At 43.9% G+C, this 17508-nt stretch overlaps 1 protein-coding gene across 1 annotated transcript in view; it reads right to left on the bottom strand.

The window, feature by feature from the left end:
* WDFY4 (WDFY family member 4) overlaps window positions 1-17508 on the bottom strand; it is a 229231-nt gene that overhangs the window by 172110 nt on the left and 39613 nt on the right. The window contains exon 9 of the mRNA XM_054983968.1: window positions 4167-4260. Within this exon, the coding sequence (XP_054839943.1) occupies window positions 4167-4260 (94 nt within the window). The remainder of the gene's footprint in view (window positions 1-4166; window positions 4261-17508) is intronic.

The raw sequence follows: 17508 nt of genomic DNA, 5'->3' as shown, positions 1-17508 counted from the left end.
TATTAAGTTTCCTCCAGATAAGAAGCTCTGAGGTCACTCTGAGCTTTGGTCTATGGGAAGACCAAAATGCATTTGCTAACCTTAAGAAAAGCACTTGTGTGCAAGGTGTTCGGTCAAAGGCCCTACGATGTCTCTTTAGGTGCCAGATGGGCTCCAAGAATTTGTGAAACTATCATTAATCTATCTTTGTTCAAATATTACAATTTACTGATGAAAGTGCACCTTGCTCATTAATCAATAAATACAACAATAAATAGATCATCATAAAGAGGTTCTCATAACCTCTCATAAAGAGGTTTGCGATGCCGGGGGGGACAGAGGGATTTAGCACAGTGCACTTCAATTACTAAACATCTGTAGATTGATAATTTCCTCCGTGGAAGATCTGGGATCTTTCATTTGTAGTCCTCCAGGTGAAGACTGGAGATCTCCCAGAACTCTAAGTGACCTCCAGAATACAGGGCTCAGTTCTTCTGGAGGGGCTCAGTTCCCCTGAAGACTATGGGCCAAGCTACACGTGACGAATGACACTTGAACGGCAAGTGAACAGACTCACATGTATTCCTCCCTGTTCACTTGTGCTATGTGATCAAGTGGAGTGCAAGTGAAGCGCAAGTGAACAGGGAGGAATACATCTGAGTCTGTTCACTTGCCGGTCAAGTGTCATTCGTCATGTGTAGCTTGGCCCTATGGCAGCTTTGGAGGGTGGACTCTTTGGCATCACATCCCTGCTACCTCCCTCCCAAAACTCTGCCATCCCCAGACTCTGCTCCCAAATCAGGAATTTCCAAACCCAGTTGGCAGCCCTAAAGGCAACAAGGAAAACATTTCCTCCTGTCCCTCCTTTCCCTAATCTCCACCCGGAAACATGCCAGACCACCATGGGCTTAGGAGAGCTCCCGTTTCCTGCTGCTTGCCTGGGGCTCTGTCCAGAGGGCCACTTTAGGTTGGCAAGTCACAAACTTGCCTCCATTAATGAATGGGAATTGTTGCTCAAAGCACAAGCACACTTGCGCATCTTCTCTTCTTTCTTGCGGTACCTGCAGGCAGTTCTGAAAGGACTGGGACCGCTCATCTTCCAGTATGAGAGAAAGCATTGATTCAGACATTTCAAAGTAGCTTCTAATTTTTTAAAAAATATTTTAAATGTTGCTATTTCACTTCCCAACAATTATTTAGCTTCAGAGAACAGCAAGGTCAGGTAGAAAAAAAACCAGCAATAGCTATGTAGACCTTTGCTAAGTAAACCAGTGTTTTCTTCCCAAATAAATTCAATATAACCATAATGGAGTGCAAGGAATTGATTGTCCTCATTATGACAGCAGCCCTGCCAATAACAAGATTGCCGTCTTTTGAATAAAATGTGCTGTTTTCTGGGATGCTCATTCCAGTAAAATGGGGTTTTAGAGAAAATATTAATGGTGACAGGAAGCGAGTCTCTGTTTCCCCGGCTGTATGGATTGATTTTTGCACTGATCACTTCCACAATTCGTCAGGGATCCAGGAGTTGCCGTCAGAAATCAGCAGACACGTTCACAGCTTTGCATCAGGAAGGGGTCTAAGGGCAAATGGGTCACTCGGCAACCTGCCAGATATTTTTAAGGAGTTTTTGTCTTCTCTTTCCATTGTTTTTCATCGGGAGTTGCAGATCTGTCCCGACTATCATTAAATGGCCTCCTTCCTCTTACCGAGAGAGTGCAATTTTTGTAAATATTTCTCTTTCTCCAAAATTCAAATTAATACTGTTTCCTTAATGCTTTCCAATTTCATTACTTTAAAACTTTCAACAGATTTATTCTCCCTTAGGTTTACCACAGGGGTAAGTACTTGTGTTGCCAGATGCTGGCTGGGGGCAGGAGATCTCCGGCTCCCAGCTCCTGTTGCCTGCCAGCACTCCGGTGGCTGGTAGGAGAAAAAAAACTAAAAATGACTGATGGGAAACAGCGTGGCATCACTCCCACAGAAAACCAGGACATGAAGTCATGTCACACTACGAATCGATGCAAACTCTATGGCTTTACCATAGAGTTTCCAGCAATTCCTAGAGAGTGTGACGTCACTTCCGGGCTGCCAGGGAAATGTGTTTCATGTTGTTGCTTGACAACACCCCTCGTCCATGTCCATGCTCCCTGAACTCCTGCTGGTGAGGGCTTGTACAGCTATGTGTAGTGGACCAAGACAAATCGTTCTTTTATCAGCCCTAAGAATCACCCAAAAGCAATTGGTTAGCAGTTGGTTCATGATAAATAACACAATTGACTTATGGGATTCACTGCCACAAGATCCAGAGACAGCCGGTGGTTTCGCTGGCTTTAAAGCGGGGATTAGACAAACACATGCATATGTTTAAATTACGGCTGTTTCATGACATGTACTCAGCCATAAATAGAATAGTATCAGGTCCTGGTCCACTTGTATTTTGCCAGCAAGCAAATTCATGATTTATATACACAGGAGCCCTTAGCAAATGGGGCACGTGTATTTTGCACAAGAAATTGGTTCCATATAGAAAATGTAAGCAATGAAACTTGCAACCAGGGAAATGCCCAAAGAAGAATGAATCAACAACCAATCAACCACTCCATTCAGGAAAGCGTGAAGGCTTCCTCCAAAAGGTCTACTGAAGTCACAGAACTTCAAACTCTGCTGAGAGGAGTGGTTCTGAGAAAAGGAGACAAGCTTGACACCATCCAGCTGTGTCCATTTAGAACATAAAGTCCAAAAATAATCATGCCACAAAAAAATGAGGATATATTTTTTGCATTTTTTCACTGCTTGTCTTAGATATTTTTTTATGAGGAGTGCTAAACAAATTTCTAGGATGAGGCCTGCCAGGTCCCCCACTTTTCCAGGACTCCTCATACTGGAAGCCTGATGCCCCTACTGCAGCTTGCTAGGGCAGTGGGGGAAGGGGAATGGAGGAAGGAATCAGGGTTGCCAGAAAGGACATCATTTCTGGTGTGCCCCAGAACCTCTGTAGTGAAACTATAGAGTGTTTTGGTGATTCCCAGAGAGGACTAATATCACTTCAGGGGGGCAGGGACCAGGAGTGATGTCAGCTTTCCCATGGAATTGCTGGAAACTATAATTCTACCACAGAGAGTTTGGTAATTCCTAGAGAGGAGAGATAGTGCTTCTTGTTTTTCCTGGAAGTGATGTCACACCATCTCTGATGGTCACCCTTCATGTCTCTGCCACACTCAGCCTCCTGCTGGTTGCCAAGCCAGGCCTAGCAAACCTAGTGAGATGTCTCCCTGGCAACAGGTAGCAGCGGGGCCTAGTACGTACCAGAGATTTCATTCATATGCATGCTCCTCTGCACAACGACATCGGTTCAGGAAGTGATGTCATCACACTGGCTGCAGGAGCGGTCCTGCACTTTGCATGGGGCCAGTTCTTTGAGAATAGGCTTGTTTGTGGCCAAAATCAGTTCCATGGAAATCGCAGGCGTACTCCCATGGCCAGTGTGATGATGTCATTTCTGGAAGTGATGTCATTTCTGGAAGTGATGTCATTGCAGCCCTCGAGAACCCCAGTGCTGCACCTGGAGGGACATTGTCTCACATGTCACAGACCTCCTCTGTCATTGCACCATTCTGGTGAGAGATAAACAAATTAATTTTCTCTGGGACTCATCTTTTCAGTTCCCAGCTATTCATCTACTCTTAGACAATGAGCCTTCTACATGGGGATTTTTCTCACGTTAGAAACTTTCCATTTCCATTTTAAAGGCTGCTGTTCTTGCCAAACATTTTATCCTGCAGCATTGGAAAGATGTAACTCCACCATGTATAGAAACCTGAACAAAAGAACTATTGGACGTGGCAGCAGAGGGGAAAAATAGCTTTTAATAGACAAGATGCAGACATGAAATATAATGGGATTTATGTAAAATTTTTAGAGCTTTATGAAACATGATATATACATTTTAATTTATCTGTTTGACTAAGCATCCCTCCCTTCACCACCCCTCTTCTTTTTTCTATTTTCTCTCTCGATTGTGTCTCATTTTTTACCCCTCTAGTCCCCCCCGCCACAATTTAGCACTAGATCTATGGGAAGATCTATGGGAAGGAAAGGGTTGTGTGATAGTAAATGTATGTTATATACTGAAAAATATATATTATTCTATGAGACAATCTACAGAAAAGAAGGGGCTTACTTACCTCTTGGCAAGCTTCATTGTAGAGTTTGGGAAGCAACCTCAACATCACACCAAGAGCTCCTGGGTACATGATCGGCCCCTCTCTACTGGTGAATCTACAGGAAAGAGACAAGAGGAGACCTCTGGCAGTTCTGAAGATAAGAAATGGCCCGCTAGATGAGAGCAGAGCAGGGCTTTTTTTCAGCTGGGACATGGTGGAATGGCATTTCAGAACCTCTTGAAAACGGTCACATGGCTGGTGGCCCCGCCCCCTGATCTCCAGACAGAGGAGAGTTTAGATTGCCCTCTCCGCCACTTGGCGGTGCTGAGGGCAATCTAAACTTCCCTCTGTCTGGAGATCAGGGGGCGGAGCCACCGGCCATGTGATCATTTTCTCCAAGGGCAACCCACTGAGTTCTACCACCTCTTTACCCAGAAAAAAAGCCCTGGAGCAGAGCCCATATCTTTCCCAGCACCCGCAGATGGATACCTCCGGAAACCCAGGAGTAGGGCAAAGAGAACTTCTGCTCTTTGCATAAGGGGAAGGAGCACCTTGCCTCCAAGTATGGAGGTTCTAGTTAGCCATCTCTGTTTCCAGGCTGCGGGAGAGTGCTGAACCTTGATGTCACAGTTAGGGATGCAATCTTGTGCACACTTATTTGAGACTTAGAGCCAGGGCTTATTTTGAGGGGGAATGCGCAGGAATGCAGTTCCGGCAGTTCCCCAAAGAGGTCACATGTTAGGTGGCCCCGCCCACCTGACTCTCGGCCAGTTTGGGCCCGTTTCAGCCTGGATTGGGGCTGAAACGGCCTGGATCGGGCCTCTGACGGGTGGTGGATCACTCTTCCACTCAGCAGTGGCCCAATCCTGACCATTTGGGACCACTTTTCCGCCATTTTCAGCCCCTTTTTGCCATTTTGGGCCCAATTTCAGCCCTGAATGGCCAGGATTGGGTCCAAAACAGCCAGGATAGATGATGTCAAGGTGTGTGGTGCATGCAAATTAGTTATGCTAATGACACACTTCCGGTGATGGCAAGGGACGTGGCATATGCTAATGAGTTATGCTAATGAGTTCCTGCAGCTCTTTTTCTATGAAATGACCCCTGCTTAGAGCTAAAAGAGCTGTGACAGACCAGGGATCTATAAAAGACAAACTGGAAGTGCACATGGCCTTCATTCAAGATGGGGACAGGCAGGGAATAAAGAGGAGAGGTAATTCTTCAATCGCCACTCACTTTGCACTTAGGGCTCTCAGGTGCCTGCCAGTGGCGGCAAACTCCCAGGGGTTTGCTCCCTTGCCCACTGATCTGCCAGCGATTGGTAGGACATGGCAAGCCCCCAGAGGTCACCCGCCACTGGCAAGCACCCCAGGAACACTCACTGCATGCACACTCCCAGGCAGTGCTATGACTTCACTCCTGGAAGTAATGTCATTGCGCTGGCCACAGGAGCACTCCCGCACTTGGTTCGGGGCCAATTTTGGCCCCAAGCAGGCCGAACCAGGCCTGCACAGAGTGTGGGAGCGCTCCCATGGCTAGCGTGATGACATCACTTCTGGGAGTGATATCATCATGCAGGTGCCAGAGCACGCACATGTGCATGCAAAGAAAGAAGGTGCTGCCAGCACGAGGTGAGTGCCAGGTCTCCCACCTCCCACCCGGCAACCCTATTTGCACATTGAAACCTTGTGCGGGGAAGCCAATTGTCCTCCCCCACCATAAGTCCCCGACTCCCCCACCTCTCAGATTTCATACCTTAGTCTCATACCCTACTTTCCAAGTTCAGAATTTAGCCTGGAAGGAATGAATCACAGGCACGGTGGTGGAAAGTGCTGTCAAGTTGCAGCCAACTTATGGCAATCCCTAGGGTTGCCAGCCCCCCAAAGGGGGCAGGGGATTCCATGCCCCCAGCCTGCACACCTTCCCTGCTCAGTTGGCCACTGGAGGAAGAAACTGAGAGAAACAGGGGGATTTACTGGATTGCAGGAGGGTGTTCTGGGAGACGTTGTAACATTAGCCATTTCCATATGTCGTACCTGCCTGTGAAACTTCACGCGAAAGACCCAGAATACAGCGTCTTCTTGCACAAAATCGCTCCAGGAAGACGCTGTTATCCAGGAGTTTTGCATGAAATTGTGCAGAACTCCCAGATAACAGCGTCTTCCTGGTGCAATTCCGTACAGGAAGACGCTGTCTTCCCGGTCTTTTGCGTGAAGTTCCGCAGGCAGGTAAGATGTGTGGAAACGGCCATTGTCAGCGATGTGGTGACATTCACTTCCTGTATGCCCAGAAGTGATGTCATCACATCAGTTCACAGGGTAAAGCCCTGATATTTGGGCAAAAAAATACAAGAGTTTTTGCTCAAATGCCAGAGTTGTACAGCCAGGCCAGTAACATGGTGATGTCCCTTCTGGAAGAGATGTCATCACATTGCTGGCAACGTCACTGGCAAGGGCCCGCTGCGAACTGGTAAGCCCTCCCTCTTTGCTGCCATCCCCCACCAGTTGCCAGGGGGGACCTGGTAACTCTGGCAATCCCATATTTTCAAGGCAAGAGGCAAACCGAGGACAGTGCTAGGAAGCAAAATCAGGGAAGGCCTCTACGCCATTTTGTTGGCCTTCAAAGTAACTGGTTGGCCACTGTGGGCCAAGCTAGAAGTGACGAATTACACTTGAATGGCAAGTGAACAGACTCACATGTATTCCTCCCTGTTCACTTGCACTCTACTTGCCCTCCACTCGATCACTTGAATGGCAAGTGAACAGACTCATGTGTATTCCTCCCTGTTCACTTGTGCTCCACTTGCACTCCACTCGATCACTTGAATGGCAAGGGAACAGACTCACGTGTATTCCTCCCTGTTCACTTGTGCTCCACTTGCACTCCACTCGATCACTTGAGCGGCAAGTGAACAGACTCATGTGTATTCCTCCCTGTTCACTTGTGCTCCACTTGCACTCCACTCGATCACTTGAATGGCAAGGGAACAGACTCACGTGTATTCCTCCCTGTTCACTTGCTCCACTTGCACTCTACTCGATCATTTGAATGGCAAGTGAACGGACTCACGTGTATTCCTCCCTGTTCACTTGCGCTCCACTTGTACTCCACTCGAGTGAAGTGCAAGTGGAGTGCAAGTGAACAGGGAGGAAAACACATGAGTCTGTTCGCTTGCCATTCAAGTGTAATTCGTCACTTCTAGCTTGGCCCTGTGTGAGACTGAATGCTGGACTAGATGGATTGGAGTGGTCCAATCCAGCAGGGTTATTCATATGTTCTTAAGAGCCAGTTCTGGAAATTTTTAATAGCTTGGTTTTTAGAATCACAAAAAAATAAATTGCGCATTAGAAATACTCGCTCAGTTTTCAAAGGTTAGTTTATAATACAATACTATGAAAGGAGGATTGTGGAACATACACATGTACACACTGCCCCCCAGTGCTGTAAGAATCATACTTCACTCTCAAATAAATGTTTCTTGATAAGTCACACTAAGACATATATGAGATTACATTAAAACAATTTTAATTATCATCGCTTGAAATTGGTAAGTCAAATCTAGAATTTTCATATCAGTGCCAAGAATTCATCCATTTGCTAGATGACTGTTCATACCAGAGATTAATATAAACATCACACTTTTAATATGATACACTGAAAAAGCTGCCTCCACTGGTACTTTAAATGTCCTTCCAGACATTTGAAGTACCAGAAGAATAAGGGGGGTACCTCATGTCATAACAAAAAGTGACAGTTGCCCCGCCCCTTTCTGGGGCAGAAGTCCCACCTCTAGACCCCGGAAGCAGTACCCCACGTGACCGGGAGGGCCTAGCAGCTCCCTGTGACCCCTCTACGAGCCCCGCCTGCCCCTGTGGACCAAGAGGAAAGAGTTTTGAGTTTATGGGGTGCTAGGGTAGAAAATTGGGGGGCAGACCAGCCCCCCTGCTCCCTAGAAGAGCCTGGCTGGTTCATGTGACCCCTCATTTTGCTCCCCCAGACCCATAGAAATGGGTTTTTAGTTTGTGGGTGCTACGGTAGAAAGCTGGGACCAGATCTAGCACCCAAGCTCCCTATAGGTCCTAAGGGGCACTGTATGCACCCTCTATTCATGCACCATGACCACCCCCCACCCCCAGTGGTTGGTGCAGAAGGCAGTGTGTTGAGGGGCAGTGGGCTTTTTGACTTGGGAAACCTGTGTTTCACCGTGTGCTTATGATTTTGAATAGGCGTAGAGAAAAACAAAAAACTGTTTTATGGAAAAGCCAACTGTGTGTGTTTCACAGGGGCTTGTATGTAAGTTTTTGGGGAATAACAATGATGGAGAGAGAGAGAAAAGGAGTTCTATGGAAAAACTTTTGTTGTTTTGACAGCAATTGGGTGTGTGTGGAAAAGCAGCTTGTGTGCGTGAGAGGAGGTTCTCTCAGCTCCCTCTCTCCCCCTTTCAAGACCCGGCAGCAGAGACAGCTATGGGAATGAAAAAAGGAGACTTTTGCTACCCTTCCCCTCCGCGTCGTCTTTAGAGGTTTTTAAAAACACAGCTTAAAAAACTCCTAGAACCCTTTCTCCGGGTAACTAAGGCAGGTTAAAACCAGAGAGAGAGAGAGAGAGAGAGAGAGAGAGAGAGATTTTCTTCCTCCCCCAAACAAGCTGCTTCTAAGCACTTACCAGTCAGAATCTCTAACCCCAAGCGTCGTCTTTTTTAAAGCATGCAAACAGCCTTTAAAAACCCTGGAAAGAGGCAGAGAACCCATTTCAATGCTGGTTCTTTTTTCTTCCCTTTAAAAAATAAAAACGTGCAAAAATACAGTGCAAATTTTTAAAAGGAGGTTTTTCTTCTCTCTTTGAAAACAAAGACAGAAGTAAGAGAGCGCAGCTGCCTTCTGAGTTTTAAACTAGAGCTAGGAGCCCGCGGCTGGAGGAAGGAAAGAGGAGGGGCAAACCTCAGCCAACGAGACCACAGTGTAGGAAAGGAAGGGGGGAATTCGTGCTAATCACCCACCCCGTGTAAAGCAGTCCTTAAGAGAGCCCCAAGTTCCCACAGGTGCCAGAAGCACCCCACCTCCACATTGCTAGCTGTAGAGTTTTGTGGAGTCACTGAGCAAGTAGTCCTTCTCCCCCCCCCCCCCCCATCATTCAGTACACAGAAATGCCCCAATCAACATTTCAGTCCACCGTCCCACATTCTCCTCTCTGATTCCAGGCTGCCTCAAGCAAGGGGGAAGCTCTCAAAGAGAGGGAGTAGGGACAGCTGAAATAAGTTTTTGGGGGGAACCAGTTAGGTCTGTTTGTCCCTCTATCCTTTCTGGAGGGGAGCGGGATTACTTCTGAATAGTATGATTAGTCAGGCTGTATCAGGGGCAAAGCTACAATCTTTAATATTCCAGCAGGGAAAATTAAAGGCAAGTGTAACGGGGGTTCTATGAGGCTTAGGACTTTCACGCAATTGTAAGTTAAGAAAAACTTTTAACAATGAATACAATACAACTATTTTTTTTCTTTAACTAAACTCATAAGTGCAACCATTCAGAAACTTTCAGCCAACAATGTCTTTGAAAAGGTAAACAGTTCAACTTGTCAGATCCCATCGAGTGAGAGAGTCTTTCCAATTTGAAGCTAAAGGAACCCATGTTTCTGCCCCCTTCTTGGGGAATTAACAGCCCTGCAAGAACAATACAAACCCAGTAACACTGACCAAACACAATACACAACACGACTTTTAGCCATATTGTTCACATACAACATTTCTGATTATTTTATTCAAGGTGATAAGAGTACATCAATTATTATTATGCTCCACAGCAACAGCAACAGCTAAACCAATCACCCCATAGGGGTTATGCAAGCTTAACGTGTGAATTAATATCATGGAAATGGGTGTAACACGGTTCTTTTTTTAAAAAAATATTTTTATTTTTATTGTGGGAAAGTTAGAAGAATGAACAGGAGAAAGAATGTGAAATATAACAAGAAGACAACTACAAAGGCCCGAGAATGGCCTACAAATCAATCTACAAAGTAAAAACAGTAAGAAACATAACAGGTATATTATTAATCCGTTACAGTTTCTTGCCTACAACACTGCTCTCTTTATTATCAATCAGCTTGCCGGCTCATTAATATCTTTTTCAGTGTCTCTTCTGCTTGATATCTCAGAACCTTATTCTTAAAAATCAAAGCCACAAATCATTTTTCATTGCCTCTCTCAGATAGTCCATAAAGGGCTTCCAACTTGCCATGAATATAGAGTGTTTTATCTCCAATTAACACTGTAAGCTTGACCATCTCAACTAATCTTTCCAGTCCAATCTCCATGAACTACCATTTTGAGTATATAAGAGCCATGCCTCTGTTACTATATCTAAAATAAAAATACCGTGCTCTTTTTCCAATTTATTGTCCATAATATCCAACAAATAGAACTCTGGTTCTATTAACCTTTAAGATTATCTGCATTAACCTATGTGCTTGTAACCATTTTTTTTTTGCATTGTTGCAAGTCCACCAAAGATGTTCCTTCCTGTTGTTCACATCTCCAACATTTATTTGAGACACCCATGGCCATTTTTGCAATACCACCAGTACATTGTTTTGTAAAAATTCTCCTGAGTGGGACACAAAGTAAATTTGAGGCCCTTAACTGACATCTTGATCCATCTGTATATTATACCCAAAACTCTATGCCCACTTTGTTTGACAGATTCTTCCTCTGTATCAAATTTCAACAACAGTTTATACATTTTCTTTATTATATGATTTCCATTTCTTTTTCAAAATCTGCCATCTCTTGCTGAAATCCCCATTCTTTTTTGTCCAATTTAAACCTTTCTAACAATTGTGCATAAAAGAACCACTGACATTTGTAACCCTCAGCTAATAATTCAATTTACACGCCTCTTCCAAAAACACTACTAAGTTGACCAGTCCTGTTTAGTTATCATTTCCTTTCTTTAGATGGCTTCTTGTGGTGAAATCCACAATGAGCCTTCGGGGACAATTTCGGTTTGATACTTATTCCATATTCTCAGGTGTAACCTTATTCTATTGAATTCAATAAAGAATGAAAAAACAGGTAAAAAACATGTTCCTGAGGGGGGGGGGGGTGCTCTAAAATGCCCAGCCTTCTCGGAGATGGGGGGGCCCTCAGGAAGAGATTTTTGGTAAACTGCCCCTACGAGGTAGGCCGAGGTGCGGGGGTCGCATTGTTGCGCTTTTGGACTGCATGTGACATGTCTACGAATTTGTCTCAATGAGGGGGACCACATGGTACAGCTATCGGGGCGATCTGAGCTGTTTTGGTGATTTTTGGTAAACCATCTCTACTAGGTAGACCAGGGTGCAGAGTCGGTGTGTTTCATTTTGGATAGCATGTGACACATCTATAGATTTGTCTCAATGGCATGGTACTGTTTATGGGGTGATTGCGGCAATTTTGGGAATTTAGGGTAACTCTCCCCCGCCAGGTAGGCCCGGTTTGTGGCGTCACTCCGTTTCTTTTTGGTGGGCCATGTGGCACCACTGCGAATGCACCCCAATGAGGGGAACGCCGTGAACCCCTCCCCCGCTATGCAGGATGTATCTAGTCTAATTTAAATGAGCCAATGAGGGGTGTGTGGTGTGGCAGGGGATTCTCTTTAAAAATGGGGTCAGAGGGCATCTGCTGCAGGTGTTGTTGAGGGGCAAGCTGTGCCACTGAGGAGGAGGTGCAAATTTACAAAGAAATGAACCCTGCGGAGCTAGAAGGGATTGGGGCTGTGGAAGAAATGAAACCTGTAGAGCTGAAGGGGTTCGTGGTCGTGGAAGAAATGCAGGCTCCTTGCGAAGTGCCCTGCAAAGGAGATGTAAAATGTGGGAAGAAACTAGATCCTAAATTTGACAGACCAGAGTGTGTTCAATTTTTAGTACAGGGGGTAAGTACCGAAGGAAAGCGGGGAAGGGAAAGAATCACGGAGTAGAAAAACAGGCCTTTCTTTTTCTCTTGTAGCTGGATGAGCATGAAGTGGCTTGGCGGGTGTTTACAGAAATAGTCGAAGTGGCTCACAAAGAAGTGTACCCAGAGTGTTGTGATTACTGTGGGGAAATAGCGTTTTGGCAGAAATACAGTTGCTTGAGAGGTGATGATGACGGTGATGAAGAGGCAGAGGAGATGGAAAGTGTGATGGATGCTGCAGCAGAGGGTCAGGAAGCAGAGCCTACGAAAGTACAGGGGCCCCCACGCATTCAGGGTTTATACTGGGATGTAAGTTTTTCTTTAAAAAGGGGGGGAGCGGGTGTCTAGAGGTGAAATAGAAAACTTATACGCGTGTCTTTTTTCTGACAGTTAGGGAAGGATGAGTGGGCCGTGGCCACCCCTGAGAAGGTGGAAACAGATTGTAGCATGTACAGCGCGAGCCTACCAGCTGTTCAAGCTCTGGATGCTGAGGAACAGGGAGAATTCGCAGACCCATCCCGGCCTGATGCGGAACACAAGACCACTGGAGATTCAAGGATCAAAGCGGAGCCTGAGACCCTGGGAGGAGTAAAAGAACCACTTCCATCTCGAGCACAAACACCGGAACATCCCGACAAGGGGGAAGAAGAGAGGCGCCCCTGTGTGCAGGCTTTATTCCCCGATGTAAGTGTGGCAAAAAGGCTTCCTGAAAGAATGTAGGGTGGCTAGAGAAACAATTCTAAAAATGTTTTTCTTTTAACACAGGTGTGGGACAGGCCTGTCGATTTTAACCTTCTGGCTAGCCATGTTTGTGAAAAGTTAAGCCCCGGCTGTTGCTATCGCTGTGGTTTGGTTGTCCTGTTCCAAAAGGATAGCTGCAGAGACTATACCCCCTCTATAGATGTGACAGGGTTATCCGTGATGGAGGTCAAGGGGGCAGACCTGTGCAAATTTCTGGAACTGAAACTGGCAGAACATGCTGAAAAGCAGATCAGACATGGAGACAAGGAGACTCAGGGAGAACATGAAGAACCAGAGGGTGTTTCCCCCAAGAATTATACAGAGCTCTGAAGATTATTGTTACTCAAAACCCACGGTAAAAAGAGGAGGCCTAACCTCTATTGCTGTAGTGGTTCCTGCCGTGGTTCTGATTATACAGGCGACTCAGGCAGACCACACTAGCCGGATTGCGATCTTAAATGTTGCAACTTTTCTGATGAAAGGACAGTAACAGAAATGGACAATGGCTATTTTGAGCCTTTAGGAGCCACGGAAGGCGGTGTTCTTATGAAATTGGCCCGGGGGAGAGAAGATGACCTGGAGGTGCAGGCGGGCAGAGTTGCACACAAGAATCTGATTGGAGAAGAAAATTGAACAGGGACTCATCTGTCTAATAAAAATACTTTCATTAAGTTTTGCTGTTTCGTGGTTAATTAATGATCCATTAAACTACATTTTGAACAACCTATACTTATGAGTAAAGCTGTGTTAGACTATGTTAGATACCAAAGCACTGCCCATACACACATTTTCTCTATAAAGTGAAGTTTCTCACTGTACTGCAAATGTGTATCCCACATAAAAAACTAAAAGCATATATAGTGTAGCATTTTGTAAATTGTAACTAATTTAGCAACATCTGTATCTAGCTGTTGTATGCATCTGCATTCTCGAGAGTAGATTTATTTTCCTGTACTAGTATGCAGACTCAGTTGGCCTGTTTAAGTAAAGATTAGCAGTTTTAAAGTTATTTTGATTAAAAGAATCGTTTAAAATACCGTAACATACACGGTCTTGGCCGCTCAAATCTACAGGATCACCTCTCTCCATATCATCTGCCTTTGCTCATCTGAACAGGGCCTTCTGCAGGTGCCACCCTGTAAACGGGCAAAATCAACAACGGCCCATACATGTTGTCTGTGGTGACTATAAATAATGTAAATAAATAAAATAAATAATCCTTAATAGGGAGAGGCCTGTCACTGAAGCCCGGGCTAAATGAAAATGAAGTCTTACAACTTAAAAAGACGTGCAAACAACTGCATCATATACGACATCACATGTAAATATCAGCTGGCTCTGGCTTTAGAAAAGATAGATGAGTTGAAGTACAGCTCTGTTACCTGTACACCTCAGATCATGCAAGCAAAAATCAACGCACAACAGCTTAGTGATGTAACTCATACTGCCCACTGTTTGAAAGCATGAAAATCATAATATAGTTATAACGGGTATCTTGTACTAACAATTTTAATGTAATGGTCTTTTATTCTTTTTTGCAGGAGAATCTCCTTGTCAAAAACCATGTGCGGGTATCACTTTTCTAATTTCACAATCATTCTATGCTATAATAACTTTAATATCACCATATGGGAAACCATTCCAGTTCCTGATCATTTCACTAAACTGACCAGATCTGTTTTCTGATTTTCCCACAAGTCCTCAGCATGTCAGAGAGGGGACAACATCTCACTAGCATCCGAGGTTTTTGTTTTTTGGTAGGGGATGATTTTTGATTGGGGGGGGGGGGAACAGTATCATACAAGACCAGAGGTGCAGCCCATATAGGGGTGTTTATCACTATAGTGAAAACTAGCTCTTTGTAATTTATTTATGTAGGGATCTATTCAGAGAAGGGTGACTTGTGCGTGAGTACTAACTACACTAATGTCACCAGCCAGCAATTAAAAGATGTGCGTGATAACAGAATCAGCCCCCTTTGGGACAGGTAGGAGATGCAAACAGGATCAACTGAATAATTCTGCACAAATTATTCTATCCCCTGTGCTAAACAATGCACAAGATGCTCTAAATGGATTATTAAAGCAGTGCAGACAACGTTATGTAGATCTGGCTATGAAGATTATTAGAAATAAATTCACACATCATAACTCCTTATTGAATTACTGTGGCATATGTGCTGCAGTCTTAGAGATCAGGATGTAGCCTGAGTTTGATATAAAACAAATACAGCAGTTTTTTAAAAGTGTATTCATCCTCTCTGTCTTACCATCACAGAGACCACCGGGTATGTCTCCAAAAAGATAAGGAGACTGTGTAGAATGTAGCCTGTGTTTGTATAAATAAAGTTGCTTTTCAATCAGTTTCAATGTGTTTGTTCCCTTTGTCTTACCATCAGAACATTGTCTGCCTACAGATGATAAAGAATTTAAGGCTTCTCCAAAGATTCACAGTCTAATGGTATCTGCAGATTCCTGAGACGGGCCCGGTGCGCTCTACAAAACATTCCAAATTTAAGGGGAAAGAGACAGGTCATACTAAAGGTTCACTGTTCAGCTGAGAAGTATTATTGAAAAATGTAATAGTTTGTAAGATTTGCAATCCTTTTTACTTTTTAATTTCTTTTACACAAGTGATTTTATAACATGGTCCTGTAATAGCATGAGAAGTTCCAATTCAAAAGAACGCTCTTACAAGACACAACAATAAATACTAGTCGTAATCACTTTTACTCAGATTCCACAAGGCTCCGGGGTGGGCATCTGTAAAACAGTGGTAAAAATGATCTTTACAAGACACCCCCCAATAAATACTTGTTATAATTACTTTCACACAAATTCCAAAGGGTTCTGGGACTGGAAAGCTGGACAGCGGTGGGAAAAATAACACTTCTATTTACTTTATCGGGGCAATCTAGGCCCTTCTCAGGAATCTGCAGATACCATTAGACTGTGAATCTTTGGAGAAGCCTTAAATTCTTTATCATCTGTAGGCAGACAATGTTCTGATGGTAAGACAAAGGGAACAAACACATTGAAACTGATTGAAAAGCAACTTTATTTATACAAACACAGGCTACATTCTACACAGTCTCCTTATCTTTTTGGAGACATACCCGGTGGTCTCTGTGATGGTAAGACAGAGAGGATGAATACACTTTTAAAAAACTGCTGTATTTGTTTTATATCAAACTCAGGCTACATCCTGATCTCTAAGACTGCAGCACATATGCCACAGTAATTCAATAAGGAGTTATGATGTGTGAATTTATTTCTAATAATCTTCATAGCCAGATCTACATAACGTTGTCTGCACTGCTTTAATAATCCATTTAGAGCATCTTGTGCATTGTTTAGCACAGGGGATAGAATAATTTGTGCAGAATTATTCAGTTGATCCTGTTTGCATCTCCTACCTGTCCCAAAGGGGGCTGATTCTGTTATCACGCACATCTTTTAATTGCTGGCTGGTGACATTAGTGTAGTTAGTACTCACGCACAAGTCACCCTTCTCTGAATAGATCCCTACATAAATAAATTACAAAGAGCTAGTTTTCACTATAGTGATAAACACCCCTATATGGGCTGCACCTCTGGTCTTGTATGATACTGTGCCCCCCCCCCAATCAAAAATCATCCCCTACCAAAAAACAAAAACCTCGGATGCTAGTGAGATGTTGTCCCCTCTCTGACATGCTGAGGACTTGTGGGAAAATCAGAAAACAGATCTGGTCAGTTTAGTGAAATGATCAGGAACTGGAATGGTTTCCCATATGGTGATATTAAAGTTATTATAGCATAGAATGATTGTGAAATTAGAAAAGTGATACCCGCACATGGTTTTTGACAAGGAGATTCTCCTGCAAAAAAGAATAAAAGACCATTACATTAAAATTGTTAGTACAAGATACCCGTTATAACTATATTATGATTTTCATGCTTTCAAACAGTGGGCAGTATGAGTTACATCACTAAGCTGTTGTGCGTTGATTTTTGCTTGCATGATCTGAGGTGTACAGGTAACAGAGCTGTACTTCAACTCATCTATCTTTTCTAAAGCCAGAGCCAGCTGATATTTACATGTGATGTCGTATATGATGCAGTTGTTTGCACGTCTTTTTAAGTTGTAAGACTTCATTTTCATTTAGCCCGGGCTTCAGTGACAGGCCTCTCCCTATTAAGGATTATTTATTTTATTTATTTACATTATTTATAGTCACCACAGACAACATGTATGGGCCGTTGTTGATTTTGCCCGTTTACAGGGTGGCACCTGCAGAAGGCCCTGTTCAGATGAGCAAAGGCAGATGATATGGAGAGAGGTGATCCTGTAGATTTGAGCGGCCAAGACCGTGTATGTTACGGTATTTTAAACGATTCTTTTAATCAAAATAACTTTAAAACTGCTAATCTTTACTTAAACAGGCCAACTGAGTCTGCATACTAGTACAGGAAAATAAATCTACTCTCGAGAATGCAGATGCATACAACAGCTAGATACAGATGTTGCTAAATTAGTTACAATTTACAAAATGCTACACTATATATGCTTTTAGTTTTTTATGTGGGATACACATTTGCAGTACAGTGAGAAACTTCACTTTATAGAGAAAATGTGTGTATGGGCAGTGCTTTGGTATCTAACATAGTCTAACACAGCTTTACTCATAAGTATAGGTTGTTCAAAATGTAGTTT

This window comes from Eublepharis macularius, chromosome 6 (genome assembly GCF_028583425.1).
Source record: "Eublepharis macularius isolate TG4126 chromosome 6, MPM_Emac_v1.0, whole genome shotgun sequence".
Taxonomy (NCBI): domain Eukaryota; kingdom Metazoa; phylum Chordata; class Lepidosauria; order Squamata; family Eublepharidae; genus Eublepharis; species Eublepharis macularius.
Note: the sequence above shows the minus strand (reverse complement) of the source record. Positions and strands in the feature narration are given on the sequence as shown.